General features: G+C 43.1%; 1 protein-coding gene across 4 annotated transcripts in view; it reads left to right on the forward strand.

Moving 5' to 3' along the window:
• SLC10A7 (solute carrier family 10 member 7) overlaps positions 1 to 23,427 on the forward strand; it is a 250,575-nt gene extending 227,148 nt beyond the window's left edge. For all 4 annotated transcript variants that reach the window (XM_081811798.1, XM_081811800.1, XM_081811799.1 and 1 more), the window contains 2 exons: positions 18,666 to 18,811; positions 20,952 to 23,427. In XM_081811798.1, the coding sequence (XP_081667924.1) occupies positions 18,666 to 18,811; positions 20,952 to 20,981 (176 nt within the window). In that variant the 3' untranslated portion in view covers positions 20,982 to 23,427. The remainder of the gene's footprint in view (positions 1 to 18,665; positions 18,812 to 20,951) is intronic.
• Positions 23,428 to 24,218: the final 791 nt, after the last annotated feature.

The following is a 24,218-nucleotide window of genomic DNA, read 5'->3' on the forward strand; positions in this document are numbered from 1 at the left end:
AGTTCTTCAGAGGTTTGGGGTTTATTTTGTTTTGAACTTTTGATTCTGAATTTGGTGTCTGAAAATCATTTCTAGCGTATCTAGGCTTATGTAATAAGAATTTAGGAAGTTCCCAGGTTCTAGGCAGCAAGTCTGAAATTAAAGATAATAAACACTCTTTGGTTTTATTACCCTGACCCTCAAGAACCATTAATCTTAATGATATGCCAGGGGATGTTCATCTGGAAGATCAGTGCCCTGATACCCACATGTTTCTCCTCCTCCTTCATGTTTCCTATGCCATAGACTGTCAAATGTTTTTAACCACAACCAACAGTTAGAAATATATTTTACAGTGTGATCCAGTACGCACTGCTTGCATGTAAAAGTTTTACAAAATAATATTCATTCTTACTTTATATGATACATTCCATATTCTATCCAAGTGGTAGATAAAACCCATTAAATTGATTTGCAGCTCATTAATGGGTCATAATCCAAGGTCTGAGAAGTATGACCTTATACCTGCTAGGTGAGATGTAGGCTTTAGCTTCTACTGTCTTTTTTTAAATCAAACTTTAACCCAAATTTCTGATACCATGTAGGAACCAGAGCTAAATTCAAACTGTGAACAATTCTTGATTTGCAGTAATATAAGATCACCTGCATTTAGGTTTTATTAATGCAGCTTATATTACAGAGTTTCTATACATTTTATTTATTTTTTAATTGTGTCTCTATTCATCATGTTTTTAATAGTAGTAGGAATAATGCTAACAGCTAACCGTAATTGGGTACTTAATAGGCAAACACTGTGCTATGTGCTTGTTACATGAAGTAATTTACTTGAAAATACTTTCGCATTCACTGTGTGGCATCATGTATGTGTGTACTAATTAGGTTAGAGTTCAGCACTAGGAACGGCCGCAGTTGCTCTAATGGAAAATTCTCACCCAAGTGTTCAGCTACTATTTTATCAGAGAGGAAATACTCCAGAGGCAGCTCCAACAAATGCTTTTGTTATCTGTATCTCTGTCAACCAGAGATTTTGCTTATCAGCATAATGAATTCTGAAATAGGTTTTTATTGATGAAATTGCTGACTTACTTTGCATGTAATAAATGAATTCTCACTGATCAGTAGACTGCCTGAAAACTATAGAGACACTTCCTACTTGCTACAAAGAATCTAGCAAATCTAGCAAATCCAGTGGCTTGAATCCGAAATCGCCAGGGCTGTGCTGGAGGCTCATCCCTACATGGTTTTGTGCCCTGCTGCTATTAGGAGGATCTGTGGTTGCCTGAGGCTGACTGTTAAGGGTCACAGAAATCCTGTTCCGGAATGTTGCTATGTGTGCTCTGAGAGACCACATGCAAGGGGCTAGTGAGATCACTGGAAAGGTCAGAGCTGGGACTTTGAGCTGACAGGATAGGTTGTGTAAACTATTTTGTGTGTGACTTACTAATATGTGTTAAGTTAAAAATACCCATATGTGTGGCAGCTTGCTTTTTCATTCAAACCTGCTGGTCAGCTGGTGGGGATGTGGCTCACCTTCACCTACCGTAAAATTCTTTCTTTGGCCACTACACATTATCTGCCTGAAAGAATCTGAAACTTATGCATGACCACCCTGGTGTAGTCACTTGCCAACAGTCCTTACACACACCAGCTCACATCACTCCCACAATCACCTCGGATAAGGAAAGTGAGGTTCCTAAATGATAAGTAACTTGCCCAAGTCACATAACCCAGGTTGCAGAGCCAGAACTTACACCAGGCTGGCTTTTAGCCACTGTGCTGAGCTGTAATGGGAGTTCTTCAGAAAGTCTTGTGCTCTAGTATCAGCCCTGTGGCTCACTAGCTATGAAAAATTTAGACTAAATGATCTCTGGGGCTCTTCTCATTCTAACATTCAATAATTATCTGATTTATGGTGGTGAAAAAAAAAATTCTCTGATTTTGAAACGTATTCAGCTTTAGAATCTTGAGCCTTCAGAGGGGTACCTTAAGATCAACATTTCCCCAAGGGTGGCCCTCTAAATTACAGCAAATTACTTCCTTTAAAGGAAAAAAAAAAAAAAAGATTACTGGACCTCATCTAATTCAGAATTTTTAAGAATAAGACCCTGGAGTCTGATTTTTGAAACATACCAATAAACAGTATTATGCACCTGAAAGTTTAGAGCCACCATAATACAGGCATCCAGAATCACCTCCTGGTTTCCAGAGCTGCTGGCTCACCCACCCAGGTCTTTAGGGAAGCTTTTGACCTAGCAGAGCATTCAGGCAAGTTTTGTGTAAGCGCTTTTTTATGATAATGGAAACTAGTCTGGATCAACTTGGCTTGGTTGGTTTGGGGTGTTGTTTTTTTGTTTTGTTTTGTTTTTAACTTTATTCTGGCCATGATGTGGATACTTTTTATCTCATTATTAGCCAAAAGGAGATACTTAGGACATAGATGCTCATGACATACTACAAAGTAGCATAAAAAGACAAACAATAAAATTTTTAAAACAACTCAGTAGGCTTGAACTCCGATTTCTTGGAATCATTCACCTCCTCTTTCCACAGCTTCAGTATGTGATACTGTGGTTGTGTCTAGGAAGGACAAAAACTTGCTCCTGTTTTTCTAATCTATATCTATATTTGTGCCTGAACTTCAAAGGTCTTTTGAGTTCCCTTTGCATCAATGTGGTTAAACCACAGCATTTGGATGTGGAAGTATGCCAGTATTTCACAGGGCATAACCTGATCAAAGGAAAGCCATTCACTTAGTGCCCACCCATCATCCCTAGCAGTCTCTCCAAAAGGGAAGCTTTCTTTTTTAAGCTGAGAGTAAAGTTTAAGCATATTTAAAATAATTTCAGCATGCCTGGTATTTGAAAGTTGTCCTTACCTAAGTCCCTTCATGAAAGGAAATATATATGATTTTTCCCAGAAAATCTTACAATATAATTGATACTGTGGAAAGATTTTTGAAAAAGAAAGAAAAGAGGGGTGCCTGGGTGGCTCAGTCAGTGAAGCCTCCAACTCTTGATTTCAGTTCAGGTCACGATCTCAGGGTCCTGGGATCAAGCCCGGCTCAGCGGGGAGTCTGCTTGTCTCTCTCCCTCTGCCCCTCCCTCCCCTCCCCATCATGCACTCACACTCTCTCTCTCTCAGAAATAAATAAATAAACCTTTTTAAAAAATAAAATTAAAATTAAAAAAGAAAGAAAAGAAAAGAAACACAAGATAAAATCACCGCTTTCCAGAAGTCAGCACTCTGAAAGGGACAGCAACCCAAATAGAACCATAAGCACTTACCCAGAAGTTGTAAGGCCAGGGGACAGGTGAAGGCCAGGGGAGTTTTGGCAGTACCCTAGCGAGGAGGTTTCAGTCCCCGTGGCAGTCCTCAGCAGTCACCATTCTCAAAACTTTTAGGAATGCTTTAGATCTCACCCTGGATGATTTCAGTAGCAAGCCCCTTTCTGTTCAGTCCTGTAAAGGACTAAATCTGAGCCCCACAATACTATGTCATAATGCTATTTCTAACCAGAATCATAATCCTAGTCGCCAGCATCTGTGCCAGGTGCCGTCCTAGGTGCTTGACAAGCACTGCCTCACTAACACCTCCAACTCCCCTTTGAGACAGTTATTTTAACCTCATTTTGAGCAGATGTGGAAACTGAGGGTATTAGGGTTAGGTCACCTGACCATATAGCTGGTAGATGGCGTGGTCAGGGTTTAAACCCAGGTCTCTGACATCAAGGACCAGATCCTTTCCATCACACCACCCAGGCTTCTAGAAATTTCTAGGAAGGGTGTGTTAGCTGTCCGCCGCTCGTTCAGCCTCAGTGACGGGGCAGGAGCAAGAGGAGCCGGTGTTTACCGGCACCAGCTTTACTGCAGCCGAGTTTGGCTCATGGTGGCACCTCGAACGATATACAAAGTCCTTATCCTGTGTGCTTCGAATGTCGACTCTTAGTGGCATTAAGTTAGTGCAGACTTTCACTTCCCGAGTTTCATATTTACTTCAAAGTAAAAACCACCCCATCATAGTGGTAGCTCTACAGAGATCAGTTTTACGCATTAATAATCCGTAATGCACCCAAAGTCACATACACTCCATGCTTCTGAAAGGGAAATGCCACAAGAAGGGAGAGGAGCCCGTTGTGGTGTTCGGGGGCTGGTCCTTTCTGATGAAGGCTTCGCCACGTCCAGGAGAGCCGACAACGGCCCATCTCCCAGTGCTTCCCACTAGCTCTGCATTTGCGGCCGGTTGCAGAGGGGTTTGGTCTTTATTATTATTATTAATATTTAGAAAGTTTGCCCATAGCAGTACTAAAATGTGCATCACAGAACAACAGTTGTTTACTGTGTTTGAAGTGAAGACCCTCACCCAGGAGATCTCATTCACTTGAAGTTCATATCTCTCCATCTCCACTCGCAAACAGAGGCCTGTGAATAGTAGTTGTCATTTCAGAGTTGCATCTCTCCAATTATTTATTTGGTCACATCTCTTCCCAGAAGTTCCCTTAATTGAACCAGATACTATAAACCCACTTGCATGTATTTAATGACAGCCAGCTCCATGCCTCTTTACAGCAAAGAATAAACGAGCCTGCAGCTGCAAAACGAGGGGGACACCCACTGCCTCCTTGTCCCCATCTACAGCCCCCATCCACACAACTCCAGCCATTAATTAAAGGTAGCTGCCCACTTTTTAAAGCCACGGGGTACTCGGTAGGTTTTTGACATGTTACTTTGGGGGCAAGTGGAGATGTAAACTTGGACACAACTCAAAAAATCTCTGGGTCCCTGGAAGCCAGCTCATTTGGAATGTCATCTCTCCTGAAGCCGTGGAGCACGGTCATGATAGTGTAGCCATGACACTTGCCAGAGCTGCCTTTGCTGCACGTTTGCTCTGTGTCCTAGCGCTGTCTGTACTACAGCTCGTCCCCCCTAGTACTAGTACTCTCGTACTGCTAGAGCAAACTGCCTAAATATTAGTAGAAAAACAAACCCTTCTGCACTGACAGTGAGTGCAAAACCAAACAGGAAGCACTCGTGCCAATGAAAAGGTGCTTTTAAAACACAGTCTCCTTGATCCATTCATTCACTCACCAACTGTTTACTTAGTGCCTTCGTATGCCAGGCCCTGTTCCAGGCCCCATGGGTTACAGCAGTGAACAAAGTACAAAAATGTTCTTGCCCTTATCTAGTTCCTTTCCAGTAGGATTAAGCAGACGAACAGTTAAACATATAACCATCTGGTGATGGTAAGTGTCATACGAAAAGAGAGAATTGTTATTACAGGAAGGAGAATAAGGAGAATAGGAGTGCCAGGGTGGAGGTGGGAAAGTTTTAGGTTTAGAGGGGCCATTGGATCAAAGACTGGAAGGACACAGTGAGCAAGCCTTGTGGGTATTTAGGGCAAGGAGATTCCAAGTGGAAGGGGCAGTGAGGGCGAAAGACCTGAGGTGACACTGTGCTTGGCCAGTTGGAGGATGAGGAAGGGGCCGGTATTCTGCGAGGGGAATGAGGGAGCGAGAGAGCTGCAGGAGGCGTGGTACAAGGTAATGGGAGAGGGGTGAGTGATATCGTGTAAGGCCTTGTTGGCCATTATAAGGACTTAACCTTTTACTCAGAATGAGAGCAGAAGCCATTGGAAGGTTGAGTAGACTAGTGACAACATCCAACGTCCACTTTGAAAGGACCCCTGTGGCTCCTGGGGCTGGATGGGTGGAGGGGTACAGCAGTGAGAAACAGGACGGCCAGTTCTGAAGCTTTAATCCAGACAGGAGTTTAAGGTCAAAGGTAATAGTGGTGGAAGTGGTGTTGGATTCTGGACATATTCTGAACACAGAGCTATAGGACTTCCTGATAAACTAGATGTGCTTGTAAGGAAAACGGGAATTAAAGATATTCCAAGGTGTTTGGCCTGAGGGGCTGGAAGGATGGAGTTGCCATTTACTGGATTAGGGAAGATGGCAAAGAAACAGATTTTGGTGGTGGAAGAGAAGGATGTGGGGGCAGGTCAAGAGTTCCGTTTTGAACATGCTAAGTTTGAGATGTCTTCTCAACATCCAGTGGAGAGCTGGCCCCGTGAGTCTGGAGTTTTCATCATATAGAGGCTATTTTAAGCTCAGAGACTGGATGAGATCATTAAGGATCATGGAGATAGAGGAGAAAGACGCTCTGAGGACCGAGCCCTGAGGCACTGCAGAGGTTAGAGAGGAGATGAAATTATTTTTATAATAAAATGATATGAAATTCTAAATCAGCCAGACATATTGACATCCAAACTTGCAGGCCTGTATTTTTCTCCTGCCTCCCAAGGCTGAGGTGAACATTAAATCAGAAAAGTAGATGCGAAGACACGTTGAAACCTTAAAAGGAGCAGGCTCTCGTGTTCGTGTGGTGCCTACTACATGCTAGGCACTGGGTTAAGCACATACGTTGCCTTCTTATCTCAGGTAAGCTTCACGACAGCCCTGCCCAGTAGCTGTTACTGATCCCATCATCCAGAGAAGAAAACTCTGCTTCCGTGAGGTCAGATAACTCACCCCAGTTCACACAGTGGGAAAACAGCAGAACCGGCACACGGGCCGATCTGTCTCCCTCCAGAATCCTCCAGAGTCCTCTTGATCCCCCTTCTTACCAGACCTGGCTTCTCAGCCCAGCTCACATTAGAATCACCTGGGAGCCGTCCAATAACCATGATGCCCCAACCCCTGCCCACAGCTATTAACTCCGATTCTCTCAGGATAGAGACTTTCTAAAAACCCAGGTGATTGTGAGGTGTAGCTGGGGCTGAGAACCACTGCATTAGGACCGCGTTCTGTGTCGATGTGCATTTATGCACTATTGTGTTCCAGAAAGACTGCAACATAGGGTTATGCCTACTCATTTGTTGATAAAAGTGGCCATTTGTTTGTACTGACTTGTGAAAAACCACAGTTCTTTTCTTTTCTTTTTTTTTTTTTTTTTAAGATTCTATTCATTTATTTGTCAGAGAGAGACAGAGAGAGCACAAGCAGGGGGAGCGGCAGGCAGAGGGAGAGGGAGACGCCCCGCTGAGCAAGGAGCCCAATGCGGAACTCGATCCCAGGACCCCAGGACCCCAGGATCATGACCTGAGCCGAAGGCAGACACTTAACCCACCCAAGCATCCCAAAACCACAGTTCTCTTAGTGAAGTATTCAGAGGTCAAGGAAAACAGAGGGGATTAGAAAAACATCATTATTTCCAGAAATGGCTCCTAGGTCTTTCTTAATTTCTTCCTCTGCCTAAAAGCCTTCTAAATGAGGCCTTAACTCCCCAATTTTTATATCATTCAGAATAAATAAAGGGCGGGAGGGGGTTAGTAGGACATCACCTAGCCAAGTTAAACCACAGAAACCTCGGTCAACCTTTTTAAAACAGATGGATTTAGGGGGGCCTGGGTGGCTCAGTCAGTTGAGTGTCCGACTTGTGATTTCGGCTCAGGTTATGATCTCATGGGTCTTGAGGTCAAGCTGTGCATCAGGGTCCGTGCTTATCGGGGAGTCTGCTTGAGATTCTCTCTGTCCCTCTCCCCCTTACCCCTGCGTGCTCTCTCTTTCTGTCTCTCTCAAATAAATAAATAAATCTTTAAAAAAATAAAACAGATGGATTTAAGGATAAACAGTCCTGACTTCTAATCCCCAAATCAAAACTGCCTCATTCTTTTGTGTCAGGAGGCATCTCTTCTGAGGTTGATGTTCATCATAAACATGGTACCGTCAAGAAAAAAATTACTGCCAGAGGGTGATTAATGGCCATGTTGACAAAACAAAAAATGTATATTAAAAAAATACTGTGCATTTGTGTCGCAGCTTACTCACATTTACCACTTAACTAAGACTTGGAAGCCCTTCCGGAAGTCCCACTATCCACTAGTAAGAGGATCTCCAGTGCAAAATTTTAGGGAGCACTAAGTTTAGAGGGTGGGAGCTGTGCCAGAATCCATGAAAGCACATGTCCTATCCATCAGCTTCTCTTTGCCTTGGACTAAAAAGATTTCAGTGTTTTTCTTCATTTATAAAAACATATCTAAATAAATTCTGTAAAATTAAACAAGGCTTTCCAGAGCCAGAGTTCAGTGAGTTCTGTTCTGAGCCAGGGGCCAGTTCTGTATTGGTGACCATGTTAAACGTATTTGATGACCTTGTGTTATTTTTGTCATATGAAAGCCTCAGTCTATTTTTGATGTTTTCACATCCTGTGAGCATGAATATTAGCCAGATTTTCTCTTAAGGAGACAAAAGACTCTTCCTTCACAGCCTAGTAAAGGAAAAGAAGTAATCTCAATCTACTTCCTGCCCACCTTGTCTCCGTAAATATGGTGACCCCTCCTGGAAGACACAGCCAGCATTTGAATGAAGCCTCCGTGGCTCAGTTCTTTAATTCATTCTGGAATTCTCTGCTTGCTAATTACTCCTACAACGCTGTCAGACAGGTGAAGGTGTACCTAATCTTCCAAGGCAGAAACCTTCAATTGGTAGAGTTAAATGTTCCATTGTCAGCATCTGGTGAGCCAGCTCAGGCCATTCATTAAACGTCTTTTCCAATCAGAACGTACCTGTTTCAAAACAGAAATAACACCAGCTGCTCATTTTGGTCTTGTCTTGCATCTTTATTTACATAAAACTTTCAGCAAAGTGAAGGGCTTACAGCCCAGGTAACTGAAGACTAAAACACCATCTTTAATATTTTCCTAATGGGCCAAAAATGGTCATAAAACCACCTTTTATTTGAAGCAAGTAAAAGGCCGGCCACATAAGCACCTTTGTTGAAAGGAGTCCCTCTCTTTTCCTTTCAGACTTTTCTTGTGTAAATGTTATTTTTCTTAGGTTTCCCCCTCTGTTTTCGGTGTTAATATTATCAAGCATCTCTTTTCTCTGGGGTCCCTCAGCACTGTGACAAATTAGCATTCAGGCATTGCAGGCACAGAATTCTGGTTGAAGAACACGGATGCTGGAGCCAGTCTGTATGCACATCCCAGCTCCCTCCGGTCACTAGCTGTGCCTGGCCTTGGGGAAATTGGTCCTGACTGCTACCTCAGGTTCCTCCTCTGAGAAATGGAGATAAGAATGGAAGTTTTACACACACTATAGATGTGAGGAGGGAACGAACTGATGTTTGTACACTCTCCAAATGCTGTCTGAGCCAGAGCAAGCCCTGCGTAACTATCTTCTACAGTCTGTATTCTGCCTCACCAACCTACAAGTGAAGATCAGGAATATCCGTGAACTCCAGATGTGGCTTCTGAAGTCCCATACAAGATGGGATTGTTGAAAGACTAAAACATGAACACTGTTCTCTCTTTCCTAAAGCTTTGGACTCCTGGAAAGATGGTTCCTTTCTCTTAATTATGGCCTTAGATGTGTGGTTTGTAACCTTACACTTGTTAATTGCCCTGCTCGCCCAGGCCTAATTCTCCCTTTTGGATAAAAGAAATATTTTTGGGTTCTGGTTTTGAAGGATGAAGGATAAATCTCTCCAAGTTGATCATCAGAAAAGAAATCTGACATTTAAAACCTTCCTAACTGTGGAGGGGAGGGTGGTTAGCGATCAGCATGAGCTCCTGAGAGGAAAACAGGCCAGTTTGTGAAGCACGTTTGCTGACATCTCCTCTTTGGATTTTAAAGTGTCCCGTTCCCTCTCCTATGCAATCTCCAGAGATAACCGCATGACATTTTTCAGGCTTCAGAGGTTAGAAATTAAAATTCCATTTGTACATACCTATTAAACTGGGGAGAGATGATCATGTTTTTCTGCCAGAGGTCTAGCCAAAGGGGGGGGGGGGTTGTCAGAGATCCCGGAGCTGCTATTGTTGCCTTTGTATTCAGCAATTTGGAACCGCTCAGCATCTATGTGGGTTCCATGAACCCCACACTGGGACACTGGGGAAACTGCTAGAGAGCTCATATTTGCATATGTTACTTAGTTGTACCTCATTTTGGGTGACTCTTGGTACAAAAAGGACAAAAATGTTTCCTTCTGTGTCTCATACAGCAGCAGTCGAGTTTCTAATGCTGCGGTACAGTCATAGCAAAGATAGTATGGCAGGAGATTCCGGTTAAAGATGGAATGACACAAGAAGAACAGGGAAGCAAGTAAAATGTAAATCATTGGCAACGGTAAAGCAGCATAATCCACATACTAAAATACCTTGGAGAATTTGAGCAGAAGACCAGTCATTGAGATGGGAGTGAATGAGAACAGATCACACAATCTGTGACATCCTTTCCCCCTTCCTGAGGGAATCGGCAGGAGGTAACTTGCCAGCCTTTGGAACATACCAGCGTATGTTTGGGGGGAGTCCTGGAATAGTCAGGATTATAAGCAGAATGTAATTTGGGGGGCTGTGCAGACTAAATAGCTCCTGCTCCAAAAGGCCATATCTTAGGGGAGCTCTTAACTGATCCAGCAGGCCTCAGATGGGCAGCAAGCCAAGCCATACCTATTGATCTAGAAGTAGGGGGCCTTTCTTTTTACCCGCACTAAAAGAGAGACAAAAATCAGAATACCCCAAACGTTCACTGAATCCATTTGCCTAACCACTGTGTTCCTAGACAGCAGTGCTGCATTCCCTCACTGCCATGTATCATGATGTTGTTATTGGGTGGAATTTGCTCTTTGCCTAGATCTGGCGTGGTCCTCTCTATCTTCTCTCCCTGTTAAATGAGTAAGAGCATACACTCCTTGAAGGCAGTGGGAGGGGGGCGGTTACCCATTAATTCACTGGACCTAGAAGAGTGTCTGACACATAATGGACGAAGACTTACTACTTACAAGACTTTGAGCATTATTTCACTTAGCATTTTTTTTTTTTAAAAAAAACCTGCGAAGTAAGTACATTTTACAGATGTGAAAACTGAGGTTGAATAAGTTGCCCAACCGAGGTCACGCAGGTGGTAAGTGGTAGACATGGGATTCTAACCCAGGGCTCTTTGACTCCCGTGTCAGGCTTCTTCCCCTAGCCCACCCACCCCCCACCCCCTCCCACCCCCCACCCCCTACCCACCCACCCCCATGTCAGGCTTCTTAACTGCTACACTGACCTGCCTCATGTAGGCTACTGGATATAATAGATAATAAATCGCTTCATGAAAGTGACAGCTGTATTACTGAAAATTAGCCTGCTTTAGGGTTATCCTGACTGAAAGCCTTTTCTAACCAAATTCCAGAACTGTTGTTGTACTTTATCATGGCATCATTTTGTGTTCTAGAAATGGCATGTAATTGCTCCTTTGTTTAGTAATTGACATAAATTAGCACCAGTGAGTTTGACTTTCTGCGACTGTTTGTCTCTAAAGAGAAGGACTCTGTGTGTGTGTGTGTGTGTGTGTGTGTGTGTGTGTGTGTGTGTGTGTGTGTGAGAGAGAGAGAAAGGTTGGCACTTAGCGATGCTAGAGAAGAGTGTCTCTGTTCCTCAAACAGTGACTGCCTTCCTGGATTATGTTATGATTGGGGAGACCATCTATCCCAATGACTTTTAAAGGCAAGCATGGTCTTTTCTGAGAGATTGACTGAGGAAGAGATAGACTCCAAATAACAATGTGTGGGACATTTAGATAGTAAACTTATGGATGTTTCTAACTAAGAACAGACTAAACAAAAGCGGGAAATCACCATGACAACTGAGGAGAGAAGCAACTGGATTCCAGATTTTCCAGCAGCTCTTTCCAAAACTCAGTGAAAAGTCTAAGAAAGCCTTTAAATGGACAACAGGTCATGTGAATTCCAGCGAATGAACCCCTGAAAGACAGGAAATGATGCAGGTGATTGGAATATGCGCGATCTTAGCTAAGTGAGCACCTAAGTGTAATATGAGACTTCAAAGGACGCAGACGGCGTTTTTCAATGTATTTCCTCTCCTACTCCACACTTCAATACTCCTTTCAAATTTCGTGTTCCTCGGTCAGCCCAGTTTCTTTCCTTCCCACCACAGCAAATTTTATGCTAGGAAGTACAGTCCTCTCCCCAAGGGGTGTGTGGAGGCATTCTCTCTGCAGTCTAGCAAAGCAACTAATATTTGTTCTATATCCTGTCCTTTTAAATAGGAAATCTTACTTTAGTACCTATTCTTAAATAATCAGTCATTTATTAAGTAGCAGTCCTGTGCTTAAATACTGCAGGAGATTAAAGGAGAAATGTAATACTTTGCCTGTGTTCAGGGGAAAACAAAACCTACCCCGAAGAAAATAATGGCAGCATCAGCAAATGCTACATTAGCTGATGCCAGGAGGAAGAGCGACTTCTTTCCTCAAAAGAGGAAGAAATCCGTAGAGAGGTCACCCTCAGGGTGGAGGAAATAGAAAGCTGAGCCTGAATGAAGCCACAGGATTTAGGCACTAGGGAGAAGGGGCAAGATCCAGCAGAGGCTCAGCTCTTACAAAGATAAGAAAGTGCTAGACCCGAGCCAGTGACAGCAATTGGCAAGGGAGAGTTTGGTTTAATGGAGTTGGCACGGCTCAGTGATTAAAGGTAAAGAGACCGAGGTCCAATTCTGCCTCTACTGGAATGCGTGATGTACGATGTCAGGCAAGTCACTTAACTGCCCTAAACCCCGGTTTCCTCAGGCTTAAATGGGAAAATCGCCCCTACTTCACAGGGCCCTTGTGAGGATTAAATGAAATAATGCAGGCAAAGCACTTAGCATTCAGTAAGCGCTTCCAAAATGGTGGCTGTAGTAACTGTTCTTTACTGAAGTTGAATAGGGAGAGAATGTGATGAATCGGCCCTGGAAAGTCATTGTAATTCTTGAGCAGGCTATTGGCTTTAATTAATGTGGGTTAGGGGAAGATGAATCTGGCCAGAGTTTGGAGGATTGATGAAGGGAAAAGTCTGAAGACGGGGTGATGTCAGGAGGCTGTAAGAGTGATCTTGGCTTGATTTTCTGAGGCACTGAATTAGGCAGGTGGCAGTGAAAACTGAGGGGGAAGGAGAGTGGCAGCTGGAGGAAAGAATCTACAGAATTCAGTGGCTTGGTCAAGGGGTAAGAAGACAAAGATAATCCCCAAACTCTCAGTTGTAGAAACTGGGTAAGCCAGTGACAGAGGGGGTTACACAAGCCATGCTGACATGCATCCCTCTGACAGAGGAAAGCTGAGGTATCAGGGCAAGAGCTACCAGAAGGCGAGCCCCCGGAGGGCGGGGACCTTGGCGATGCTACTGACCTGATACCCGCAGCAACGAGGACAGTGCCTCACATCGGGCAGAGGCCCCAGAGGTATTTTTTAATGAGCGGATGGGTGGATGGTGAGAACATGGTGCACCCACAAGTAAGTAAGCTGAACAGTGATGTGAAGTAGCTGGTTTTTATATTATGAACAATAGAGCAGGCTCAGCCTTCAGTGTGGGTTAAATAAAAGTCCATATTTAATCTAGAAAGAAAAATGTTGCTCAAGGAAACATGAAAAACTGTCCATCCAATAGAAAGTATAAACTCTTGCAACTTGAACATTGATACAAAGGGAATTTTCTAATTCAGAGAACATAAAATAAACATACTTAAAATAGGCAGGAAAAAAGAACTTGTTCTTGTACGTATTGTTTTATCCTTTCTATCCTGGGTATAGGATAAAAGAAACCCCTTACTTGCTTGTTAGAAGAAGAAAGCTCTCACTTGAAGTTCCTACTTGGCAGATGTCAGTTGAAAGCTCTGCTTATGGAATATGTTGCAGTGTCAAACTCTGTTGGATAATTGTAGATCAATGTGTCATGTGTGACATGGAACCATGGCATGCTGTACATTACTGATTTCCCAAGTGTTTGGAGCAGGTAGTAATGTGCTGGGAAAGTGCTCTTTATCTATCCACACAGTGTACTTGTAGAGCAATGGGGAAATGCTTTTGGTGGAAATTACTTTAGTCAGAAAAAGAATCCATTTACAATATGCGCCTTCTAACATCTTTCAGACAATGCATTGTATTAAAGAGGCATTTTTTGATTAATGTTTTATAAACATTTTTCAGCATGACAGCTTAAAGCCCCTGTAAAATTGTAAATGCGTGCATCGTGTTCACTTCCATAAAGTCAAATGCCATCTCATAAAGTCTAGTTGGATCCTGTCAACCATGGTGACACAGAATCAGTACCTGGGAGCATTAAAATTAATTTGCTTCATTTATATTACTGCAGTGATAGCAAGATGAAAAGAGTCCTATATTTAAATTTTACTTTAAAAAGAAAACTCTTTCTAGTAAGTTTGTTTGGTTTTTTTAAATTATTGCCATTTTTTTCTCCTACTTAAAGAATGTAGTGAAAAAGGAGTGATAGTCTGCACAGTAAATTTATGATGCAATCTGGAATAATACAGATCCATTCATTCGACACACTCCTTTTGAGCACCTACTCTATGCTCAAAGATGAAGAGACCGCCGGTGGTAGTAAGTGCAGTGAACACTAGGCTGGAGCGTGTTGCAGGTTGGGTAAGCATAGAGTAGAAAGGACCTGATGGCCAGCCTGGGACTTTGAGGATGGCATCCCAGAGGAGGCGACGTAAGAGCTGAGGGCTTGAAGAGTGGGTGAAGCAAGACGTGGGGGATGGGCATTGTAGGCCAAAGGAGCTCTTGTGTAAAGGCGTAGTTAGGGGCGGGGGGGTGGGTGATGGGGAGCAGCACGGGCATTCCTCCAGGCTGGAGCACGGAGGCAGGAGAGGGGAGGAGCGTGACATATAGAGACAAAAAGGGATGGGGGCCAGGTCAGGAGGGTCCTCGTGCACCGCACTTAGGGGTCTCCCCTGGGTCACAGACTCCTGAGGAGTTTGATAGGATCAGATTTTGTGCTCGCTCTGGCCACAGAGCGGAAAAGAGCTTAGAGAGGACACACCTAAAGTCAGAGACTGGTGTGGAGACAGCGTGGGAATGCCGTTGAGAGCTGACCGGTCTGAAGGAAGCTTATGGGGAGGAGGTGTGAGTGGTCACAGGGACGCCCAGGAAGTCACTTCGTGCAGGGTTAGGTCACATTCCGCTCGTGGCATGCCTCGCCCTTTCACAGAGCAGTTCATCTGACTGAAGGAATGAATGATCGAGTGAGTTGTTCAACAAGCGAGTGAAGAGGATGAGAGGGGGCACATCACATAGGCTTCTGGAATAAGAGCTACCGCTGGTGTTCTGACTTGACTTGAAGATCACATTTTGCCCAATTCATGACCAAGTGGCAGAAATCACCGTGTGGTGAGTGCAGGGGCTCCTACAGGTTCCTAACCTCGCTCTATTGAATTTTGCGTCATCATCCTGTGGTGATGGCAACGTGGCAAAGATGCCCTAGAACTGACGTATTGAACTCACTGCCTCCGAGTGATGGCCACCAGAGCATGGAACGTTCGAACGTGGAAAAGTTAACTCTCACTCAGCTTCTCCCAACTTCTTTCTACACTGACCTTCGAGGACATGAAAATGCAGACTGGAAGCTCTCTCCTGGGGGGCGGGGGGGGGGAGGACTGAAAGGAAAGCAGGGAAAAAGAAAGATGGAAAGATACAGATAAATAGGAGATTGAAAAGAAACCCTAATAATTGGAAAGGAAAGTAGAAATCAAATGATTGAAAAGTAAGGTGGATTTTAAGACTGAGGGAAGATAAAGATTCCCGAAACAAATAACATATGACTTCAATCACTGGGGTCCCCCTTCCCTCACCAAGTGATTGAGCTGTGCATCCTCCCCAGGAGAGGAACAATCAAGGGTACATGACAGGGACTTGGGTCCTAATCCCTGGAAGCTAGGCTTTTTTTTCTCTCTGTTATATTATGTTCAATCATATTTTTAACATTAGTCGCTTCGAGTGCTAGTGATAGGAAATTTGATTAACGATTAACGAGGAGGTATTGCAGGCACGTAAAGCAAGGAGAAATCCCTATTTAATTCGTCGAACGTCTGTAGCAGCTGCTAGTCATCACGGATCCCTTCTCTTTGTCAAGCGAGGTGAGTGACTGTAACACAAGGCAAAGGAAGGAAAGCTCCTGTAACCGCCAGGGTCAGTCAAGAAAACTGAAAGCGCTCTTTCAACGTAGGAAAGATTAAACAGTGTCAGAAAACTGAAAGGGGGAAAGGGGGACGGTGAGGGCAAAAAGGAGTAAAGACCGCAGGAAGTAGCAAGAGCTAGGGGAACAAAGGGAAGTTGGGGTTCTCAGAGCCTAGGAGCTTGGAGGAGGAAATGGGGGCTCAGGCCTCTTAGGAGGGGCACAGCGAGCTATTAGCTGGAGCCAACTATTGCTGCCTCTGCCCCCTGAAGGTGCTGTTACTCGTAGGAGCCCCAAGTACCTCCTCCTCCAGCCTTCCTCTAGTGCCCCTGCTGGCAGAAGCATCCAGGGAGTGGGCAGACAAGGAGGGGTGGTGTTCGCAGAGCCCCAGCCCCAGCCCCTTCCCCAAGCGGCATACATACAGAAGAGTGCGTTTGAAGATGAGCCCCAAGAGCCGAAGAACAAGCACAGGGCCAGAAGAGAACATCACACAAATTGGGATGAGGGTCCAAAGAAGGTAGAAGGTCACTTGTACACTGAAAGCTTCTTGAGAGTAGAGACTTGGCTTCATCTTTCTGTCTGTGTGCCCTAGACACTTCTGGGGGTGTCCTAGCAATCACTTAGCTCCTTAAGCATATGAAGTCACAGGAACATCCTGGTATGGATGGCCGGGGAGTTCGATGCAGACTTCTGCTTCTGGAAGTGCTTCTGGGAAGCATCCAAGAGGAAGGAGTTCCAAAAGAACCTCTGGACAAGAAAGTTTTTTGCATACCACAAAGCTGCATTTCTGCTTAATGAAGCTACAATCCCCGTGGCACGTTGAACTGAAGACCTCTGAGACCTTGAACCTTCCCTGGCACAGAGGGCTAGAAATGCAGGTTGTGTGGGTTGCAGTTCAGACGCCACCACCTGGGACAGTTTCCTGACCCTGAGGTCCGTTTCCTCATCAGTAACGTGGTGCGAACCCTAGTTTTCACCAGCCTCCCAGGGTTATTGTGAGGCTTCATTCATTCATGGGAGAGCACTTGGGCAGCACATGACATCTAGTAAGCCCTCATGGCATACTAACGACGATGGGCATCATTATTGCTAGCTTCATGTACCTAATTCCCCACACTAAGATGAATCTCTGCTGTGGCTTACCTTGAGACACCTTGTCTCTCTTGCAGCCAATTTCTGGTTACTGAGCCCACTTCAGCTTGCTGAGGAATGACAGAGCCCGAGTCTTCGCCAAGAAAGGGTAGTTTGAGTGATTTAGCCCAGCAGCCATGGTCCTTGAATGCTGGGTCAGAAACCCCCGCTGTCATCACTTTCAGGGACAAGTATCTCCATATTCCTACCATGTACTTCCTTCAGCCCCGCTTTTACTCCACCCCCATCCCTGCGCTCCTGAGCATCATCCCTTTGCGCCAAATAACCTCTCCTGGGAACAGGAGGAGGACGCTTAGCTCTTCTTTTCTCATCATGATAACTTCCCAGGTTCATAATATCAGATGCTGCTTTTCGACTATCAATTGATTAAGTCTATTATTTTTAAAAAGAAAGCTCTTTTGTTTTTTATATTGGTGAGAAGACAGAAAGTGCAAAAATCTAAACATGTACTTTCCAAGCTTTGAGAGAGAGATTGTTGGGGACGAGTTAAGTGTTTTCAGTTTATGGCAATGATTTGTGAGGCTATGAAAAAGAAAGCGGCTATGAAATACATTTTTGCATAAAGGTTTGAAATGTATTAGAAGGTAAAAATAATTGAAAAAGCAGAGCTTTCCTCAGTGGGTTATAATAAAAAGTTATTTATGTGCCATCAGTGTGCATGTTTAGGAGCTTGGGTCCTTCTCAGAGGCTGTTCTCAAAGAAACAGGAAGGAAGCAAAGCTATTAAAGCTATTCCATTGAAAAAGCTGACATACATACACAGTAATTCTGACAACTGGGCCGTATTAAAACAATTGGTAATAATAGTCAAATTGCTGGTGTCTGATTTCTCTTATAAAAGCTTAATAGGTACACACTGTAGGCAGCTGTTTGCAAAATCTGCAGACCTTGCCCTTGGTATAATAGAATGGTAGACTCAGGAAGTAGTATTCATTTACCTGAGTTCCATTAAGACCTTCACTGTGGGGTTTAAACATTCAGCCCTAATCTTAGAATTCACCTGCCATATAGTATCTCATAAAGCTCTTTGAGATCGTTGGCCAAAAGAGAAGGCACAAAGCCTCTATTAATGTTCATTTAGCGGAAGTGCCCTCCCACTTATAATGGTATATATCATATATTATCTTACCATATCCTTTCAGTTCTCAAAAGTGAACTTTGGGACGTGAAATGATGCCGGGCAGGCGTCCAGCGGACTGTTTCACGACAAAGCAAGAAAAGATCCATTTTTGAATCTCTGCTTTACTCATATTCTTCAGCCTTCTGAGAAGCAACTCTTCTCTCCTCTCCTTGGTAGACAGCCTGCTAATTTGCAGTGGGAATTATTGGTGCCTTTGAATGTTGACCACCTTGTCAGTTTCATCTGTTCTGGGTAGAGCTTAGAGTTTTAGGTAGTGAAAGGAAGATGGAAAGATTTAATGAGTCTTTTGAGACATTCCCTATGAACACATTCAGGGGGAAAGATGGTAACAACCTAGTCCAGAGTTCCAGTTTTAATGGAGTGTCTTTAGTTTGATGACAGACTGAATTTGCCTCTAGATTTTCTGTCTTCTTTGTTCATCAGGAATTCCAATGCTCAAGATCGTGTTTGCAGGCCACGAGCACCTCTCTCTAATATCTGTGCCCCTGCTCATATACCACCCAGTTCAGATCCTTCTGGGAAGTGTGTTGGTGCCAACAATAAAGTCTTGGATGGTGTCAAGGCAGAAGGTGAGACTCTGGAAAGATCTCATTTGAATCCAAATCAGACTCAAATACTATTTTTGAATCTTAGCTGTTCATATAACTTTTGCTAGCATATGCTCATCCTCAAGTACATATTTTCTTAACCAATTACAATAATAATGACACATTGATCCATATCAATTTGAAAAGGAGGACTGAGGGTTACATGTTTTATATTGTTATGAAAGTATACCTAAAATGCAGTTTTAAGAAGCTTTTTAAAAAAAAAAAAAATCCACTCACATTGGAGGACATATTGCAATGGGGTAAAGGTGAATATACTCAAAATATCCTACCCCTCCTCTCAGGTATACACCTTCTTTCCCCCACCCCGTCTTCCCTGCGTGTCCTGATTTCACATGCCTTTCTAAATCTGGTAGCACCTGGCTTTATCTAAAATGTCTACTTTATTTTTAATTTTCCAGACACCTAGTAACTTGTTTGCACAGCGAAACTATGTGTTGGAGCATTTAAAAAGTTTAATTAACATAGGAGCCCACACAATGTCAATTTCACCACGCTTAGCTCAGAATCTTGTAACTTATTCGATATCTATAGATTTGCTTTCCTAAATTATCAGCCAAAATAAAATCCGGTGATTCATACAGAGTTTCGATGCTGTGTGTACCATCGGAGCGCCCGGCGGGCTGTGGGCTGGCTCCTTCCCAGTAGCTCAGATGTTACAGGACTGCCCCGAGCCTGGGCACAAGGCAGCAGCTGTTACCCGGAGAAGAGTGGGAGAAAGAGACAGCCAGTGGCGGGGGCATGCCCGGTGTGGTGTCCTTAGTGTCCTGAAAATGGAATCGCCATGCTACCACCTGTTGATCTCTGTGTGTGCTAAGCACATCCCCATCTTCCCCTGGTTCGGAGCGTGGGCCTTGAGCCAGCCTGCGAGCTCAGCCACTCCTCTCCGGGTGACCCTGGCCAGCTTATTTCACTTCTCTGTGCCTCAGACTCACGAGAACATCTGCTCCTCAGAGTTACAGAGGCTCCTCTGGCAGGGGTTTGATGAAAGCTAGCTGCTGTAATTGTCACTATTGTCATTGTCGTTCATTACTGTCTACAACACTGTAGCTAGCTCTGCTGTTGCCTCTGGACAGCTTAGGAAGGAGGCTCGGGGAGTCGAGCAACTTGCCCGAGGTTACGTGGGGTGGGTTAGTCAGTTCTAGAGTGAGGACCAGAACCCTGGTCTGTTTGGTCCCCAAAACCTTTCCCTGATACCACAGGGACACTCGAGACAGAAATACAACATTGTTTTTAGAAGGAGTGCCCTAGGTCCCTGGGATCCTACCTGAACAGGTTAGCCCACCCAGCACCTTCATTTATTTTTCCACTTACCAGAATGGTAGCGATTACCATTCCTTACTGGGTACCACTCAGGGCTCCAGTCCGCCCACTCAACAGTTGGTAGAGGAGCGGTTTAGTACCTTTTTATTTCTATTACTATTTAGCCCTTTTGAAAACTTCCATTTATATCTGTTGATGTATATACGCACTGTTGGTCAGCATTGATACACATAAATTTTGACAAAGAATGAAGAGAAGTATTTAAAAATCCTAATATTCTGTCAAAAATATGCAGTTGTAGTGAACAACAAATTAAACAGAATGAAGTTTGTCTTCTGAATGTTTAAAAGCAGAGTGACAGAAGCATTTCCAAAAGGGAGGCTAAATTGGACAATGCTGTTCATTCTCCTTTTGCACAGAAACCACTCCAAACCCGGGAGGTGTTGGCTGCCTTAGAATAATCCAGAAAGCGTGGAATATTTGCCCATCCCATTTGACCACAAAAATAAATACACACTGTCAATCATAAGGGTATCCATGAGTATCTCTTCTGCTTTACAAATAGGACTGATTGAGACCCACGGCCACCCTCCAGTGTACAGCGGGATGGTATGAGTGGCCAGAGGGGGCTGGAGAAATGACAAAGTCCACTAGCCAGTGAGGTGGGCAGGTGGACCTGTTTGTGTCCAGAGGTTTGGATTGTTGGTTAGGTAATGCTATCGGGGTGGGTGGGCTTCGTCTTCCTTCTAGTAGCATAAATTATCTGGTGTTAATTGATGCTTTCGTTTTGTTCATAGATACTGTCCAGCTCTGAACATCATGTTGTCCTTTCTTACAGGGAGTGAAGTTGACGAGGCCAACAGTGTAAGAAGGGAGGCACTCTTCATGCAGCGATGTATATATGTGCAGGATTGCACATGCAGACAGTTCTGAGGGCTTGTACTTGGGAATGTTGCTTCGATGCATATTTTATTTTTTTACACAAAAATATGATATAACAGTTTAAGTGCCTTAAAATGTGTTTGACAGGAGCGTTATTTCCAAAACCTACTTTGTTGGTTACTGCCAGGGATGGTACCATATTTTGGAGACGTTTAATTTTTTTTTCCCAAGCACGGGAAACCATGATCGTGACAAAAAGCAAACATGCTCCCCTCGTACCACCTTGGGTGCAATACAACCCTTCACTAGTCACTGTGCTGTTTGAAATGAGGTCACACCGTCAGGAAAATCCCTTCTGATGACAGTGAAAATTTCCAGTCTTATTCATGAATACTTTGATTTACTGTGTGATTCTTTGTTTCTACAACTGTGACATGTCTCTTCCTTATCAGCTCAGCAGGGGTCATGGATTGCATAGATGCAGAAAGGCGTAAGTTATCTGCATTTCTTGACATCATTTTTTAGACATTCCTTCAGATAGTTTCCACACAGAAATTCCTCAGTCCCATTATGAGATTGTGGTGTTATATGTCTTAAATTTATTATAAGCTGCTTCAAAGAGAGAGCCTGATGTTTGAGTTAGAAGTAAGTGAAGTTTTGAGGTAAACTATAGGACTTGTATTCAGGATTTTTAAAATTTTCATTTATTTTCCCTTTTTCCGCCATAATTTCTTTCTTAACTGTTTTCCAGCACACTTGCCAACTCCTAACAGCCAAATGTGAGATGTAAAAATGTTACAGTCAGTTTGAGAACAGCAACAGTTAATGATGGATTATATTCACATTCCACAACTGAAACCAAAATTTTTTCTTGTTACACAGATGTCTGAGCACAAATTGCCCCTTTTAGCCAGAAGCAGCCTGTTTCATCCCTGAATTAAGCACACTTAAAGGCATTTGAGACAAGTTATTAATGAAAATTTCCTTGGCAGATTTGACAAATGTTTGCAACAATTTCTTAAAATTAAATCATATTGTTCTTATGAATAAATAAAAATATAAAGGTCATGGACACAAACAAATGTTACATACACACATTCTGTCTAGCCAGATGGAAAGAAAAATGGGCACAGAAAATGCAAAACCATTCATTAACCAAAAGATCAAATAAAACAAGTCCCCAGTTGGGCATCAGCTTTCAAAGGAGAATTCAATCTTTGCTTCCACTGTGGCTGGACGAACTTTCACTGGACCCAAATAGAGAAGAAAGCGATATAGAGAATTAAAGGACACTGTTCCTCTGTTTCCTGCCCAGCATTCTGTCACGTCCTCTCTGCATGTCCTCTCTTGATTTCACAGACAGTATCGGCATCCTGGGTCACACTGACGCTGACTCTGTGGTCAGCAACGGAAAAGATCCTTCCTTAGAAACTTACCAGGTTTATCAGTCGCGTAAATTCATATTATCGTCACAACCCGGTCTCATCTCGTGTTCCTTCTGACCATTTCAGTATTACTGAACCTCATAAATTTCACAAGAGTTATCCTCAGTGTAAATTTTAAGGCTAGCACCAGACTCTGCAAAAATCTGTGGTGAACAGGCTGTTTGTCAAGAATTTCACTTATATCTAAAACTCCAGTAATTTCAATGCTCACGAATGGAGCACAGAAAGGTTTTCATGTTTTGTTCCTACAAGTTTCTTGGAATTTCAGAGGCAATGGGGTTGTCTGTCTGAGCTATAAAAATCTTTCTCCCTAGCATTAGAATACTGATTTTTTTCTCCCCAACTTATCTACCTCTATTGTCTAACACCTACAGTAGGTGTGATTATGGGATAAGGTTCAACTGAAAATGCTATAACATGCTTTAAAAAACATGTTTGTTTTCAAATAATCTCTACATAGTGCATTTTGATGGCTTTAGTGATACGTTTATGCCTATTTCTTTTTTTACACAGTTACTGTGGTGTATTTTTCCATAAAGAATTAAAAAATAAAATCAAAATTTATTTGTAAGTCATGCTTATTGGGATTTAATTATTCACCTCAAAATATTTTATTATTGTGTTATGCACTGTCAGGCTATCCGTTTATGCATTTTTTTTTTGTCTAAATGTATTTATGAAGGAAATAGATTATGTTTACTCATTTTTCCACTTGGTTTTTTTTAAGTGGTTGTTACGAAATTTGATTTTTTTAAATGGGTGATAATGTTAATCTTTTCATGTGTTCTTTTCCAAGTTTTAAATTCTGTATTTTTTTAAAATTCCCTATTCTGTTTAAAACTAACACACCTCTGGCTAATGTTCAGTGTTTGTTTATGCTAAATACCAAATTTTTACAAAAGGACTGGTGAAATAATAAAGTGGATTATTTATGATGAATGGAAGATGGAAATAATTCTATGATTAAACAAAGAGATGTTTCAGAAATCACAAGAGAACCTGTGGCTTATTTTTAACCTGGTTTCAGATGCACTCATAATGCCTTCCAAGTCTCTCTCGATTTCTCTTTATTCATTCCGGTACTATTATATCATTTATGCCTAAAAACACATAAGCTTCATAATCGTCCAGGTATCCATGTCATCAATACCTCCTCCATGGCATCATGTTAAAATCCAAAATTCGCCCTTGCTTTTTGGTTAGAGTTGTTTTCTCTGCAACAGGGTTGAGAACCAAAAGAGAAACCTACCCAACAGGAGGGGCTAAATTTAAGTGATCTGAATTTTAGGCACCCCCGTCATATTTTCAAGGGATAGAAAAGACAGAGCCTTGGAACACCTTTTCCAAGCTCAGTGTTTCTTTACGAGCACCTTACCTTGTGTGGAATTCCATATTTGTGTCTTCTTCTGTGGCTGTCTTCCTGGCTTAGCAATCCTCTTCTCCCTGGCAGGCTGTTGGAAATGCCATCCCCTCTACGGGGCTTTCCTGCCCGTCCCCCCACCTCCAAGCCAGCACCAGACTTGCTCCCTGTGACATACCCTTAGAACTTGTCCTTCAAGTTCTGAAATCTTGGCCTCATCTGATCATGACGTTGCATATGTCTCCTACAGTGTGGCCCCCATTTCTGTTTCTCTGCAGTGCCTAGCACAGTGCCTGGCTCAGAGCAGTAACCAAAAAATGCATGTCAATTTTCTCAATTGTGATCTTAATAAGTAGGACATGAACCTTCGAAATTCTGAGAGAGCACTTCCCTACATATAGATCACTTCTAGTTTACA

This window comes from Leptonychotes weddellii, chromosome 2, assembly GCF_054177405.1.
Source record: "Leptonychotes weddellii isolate Sample4059 chromosome 2, ASM5417740v2, whole genome shotgun sequence".
Classification (NCBI taxonomy): Eukaryota; Metazoa; Chordata; class Mammalia; order Carnivora; family Phocidae; genus Leptonychotes; species Leptonychotes weddellii.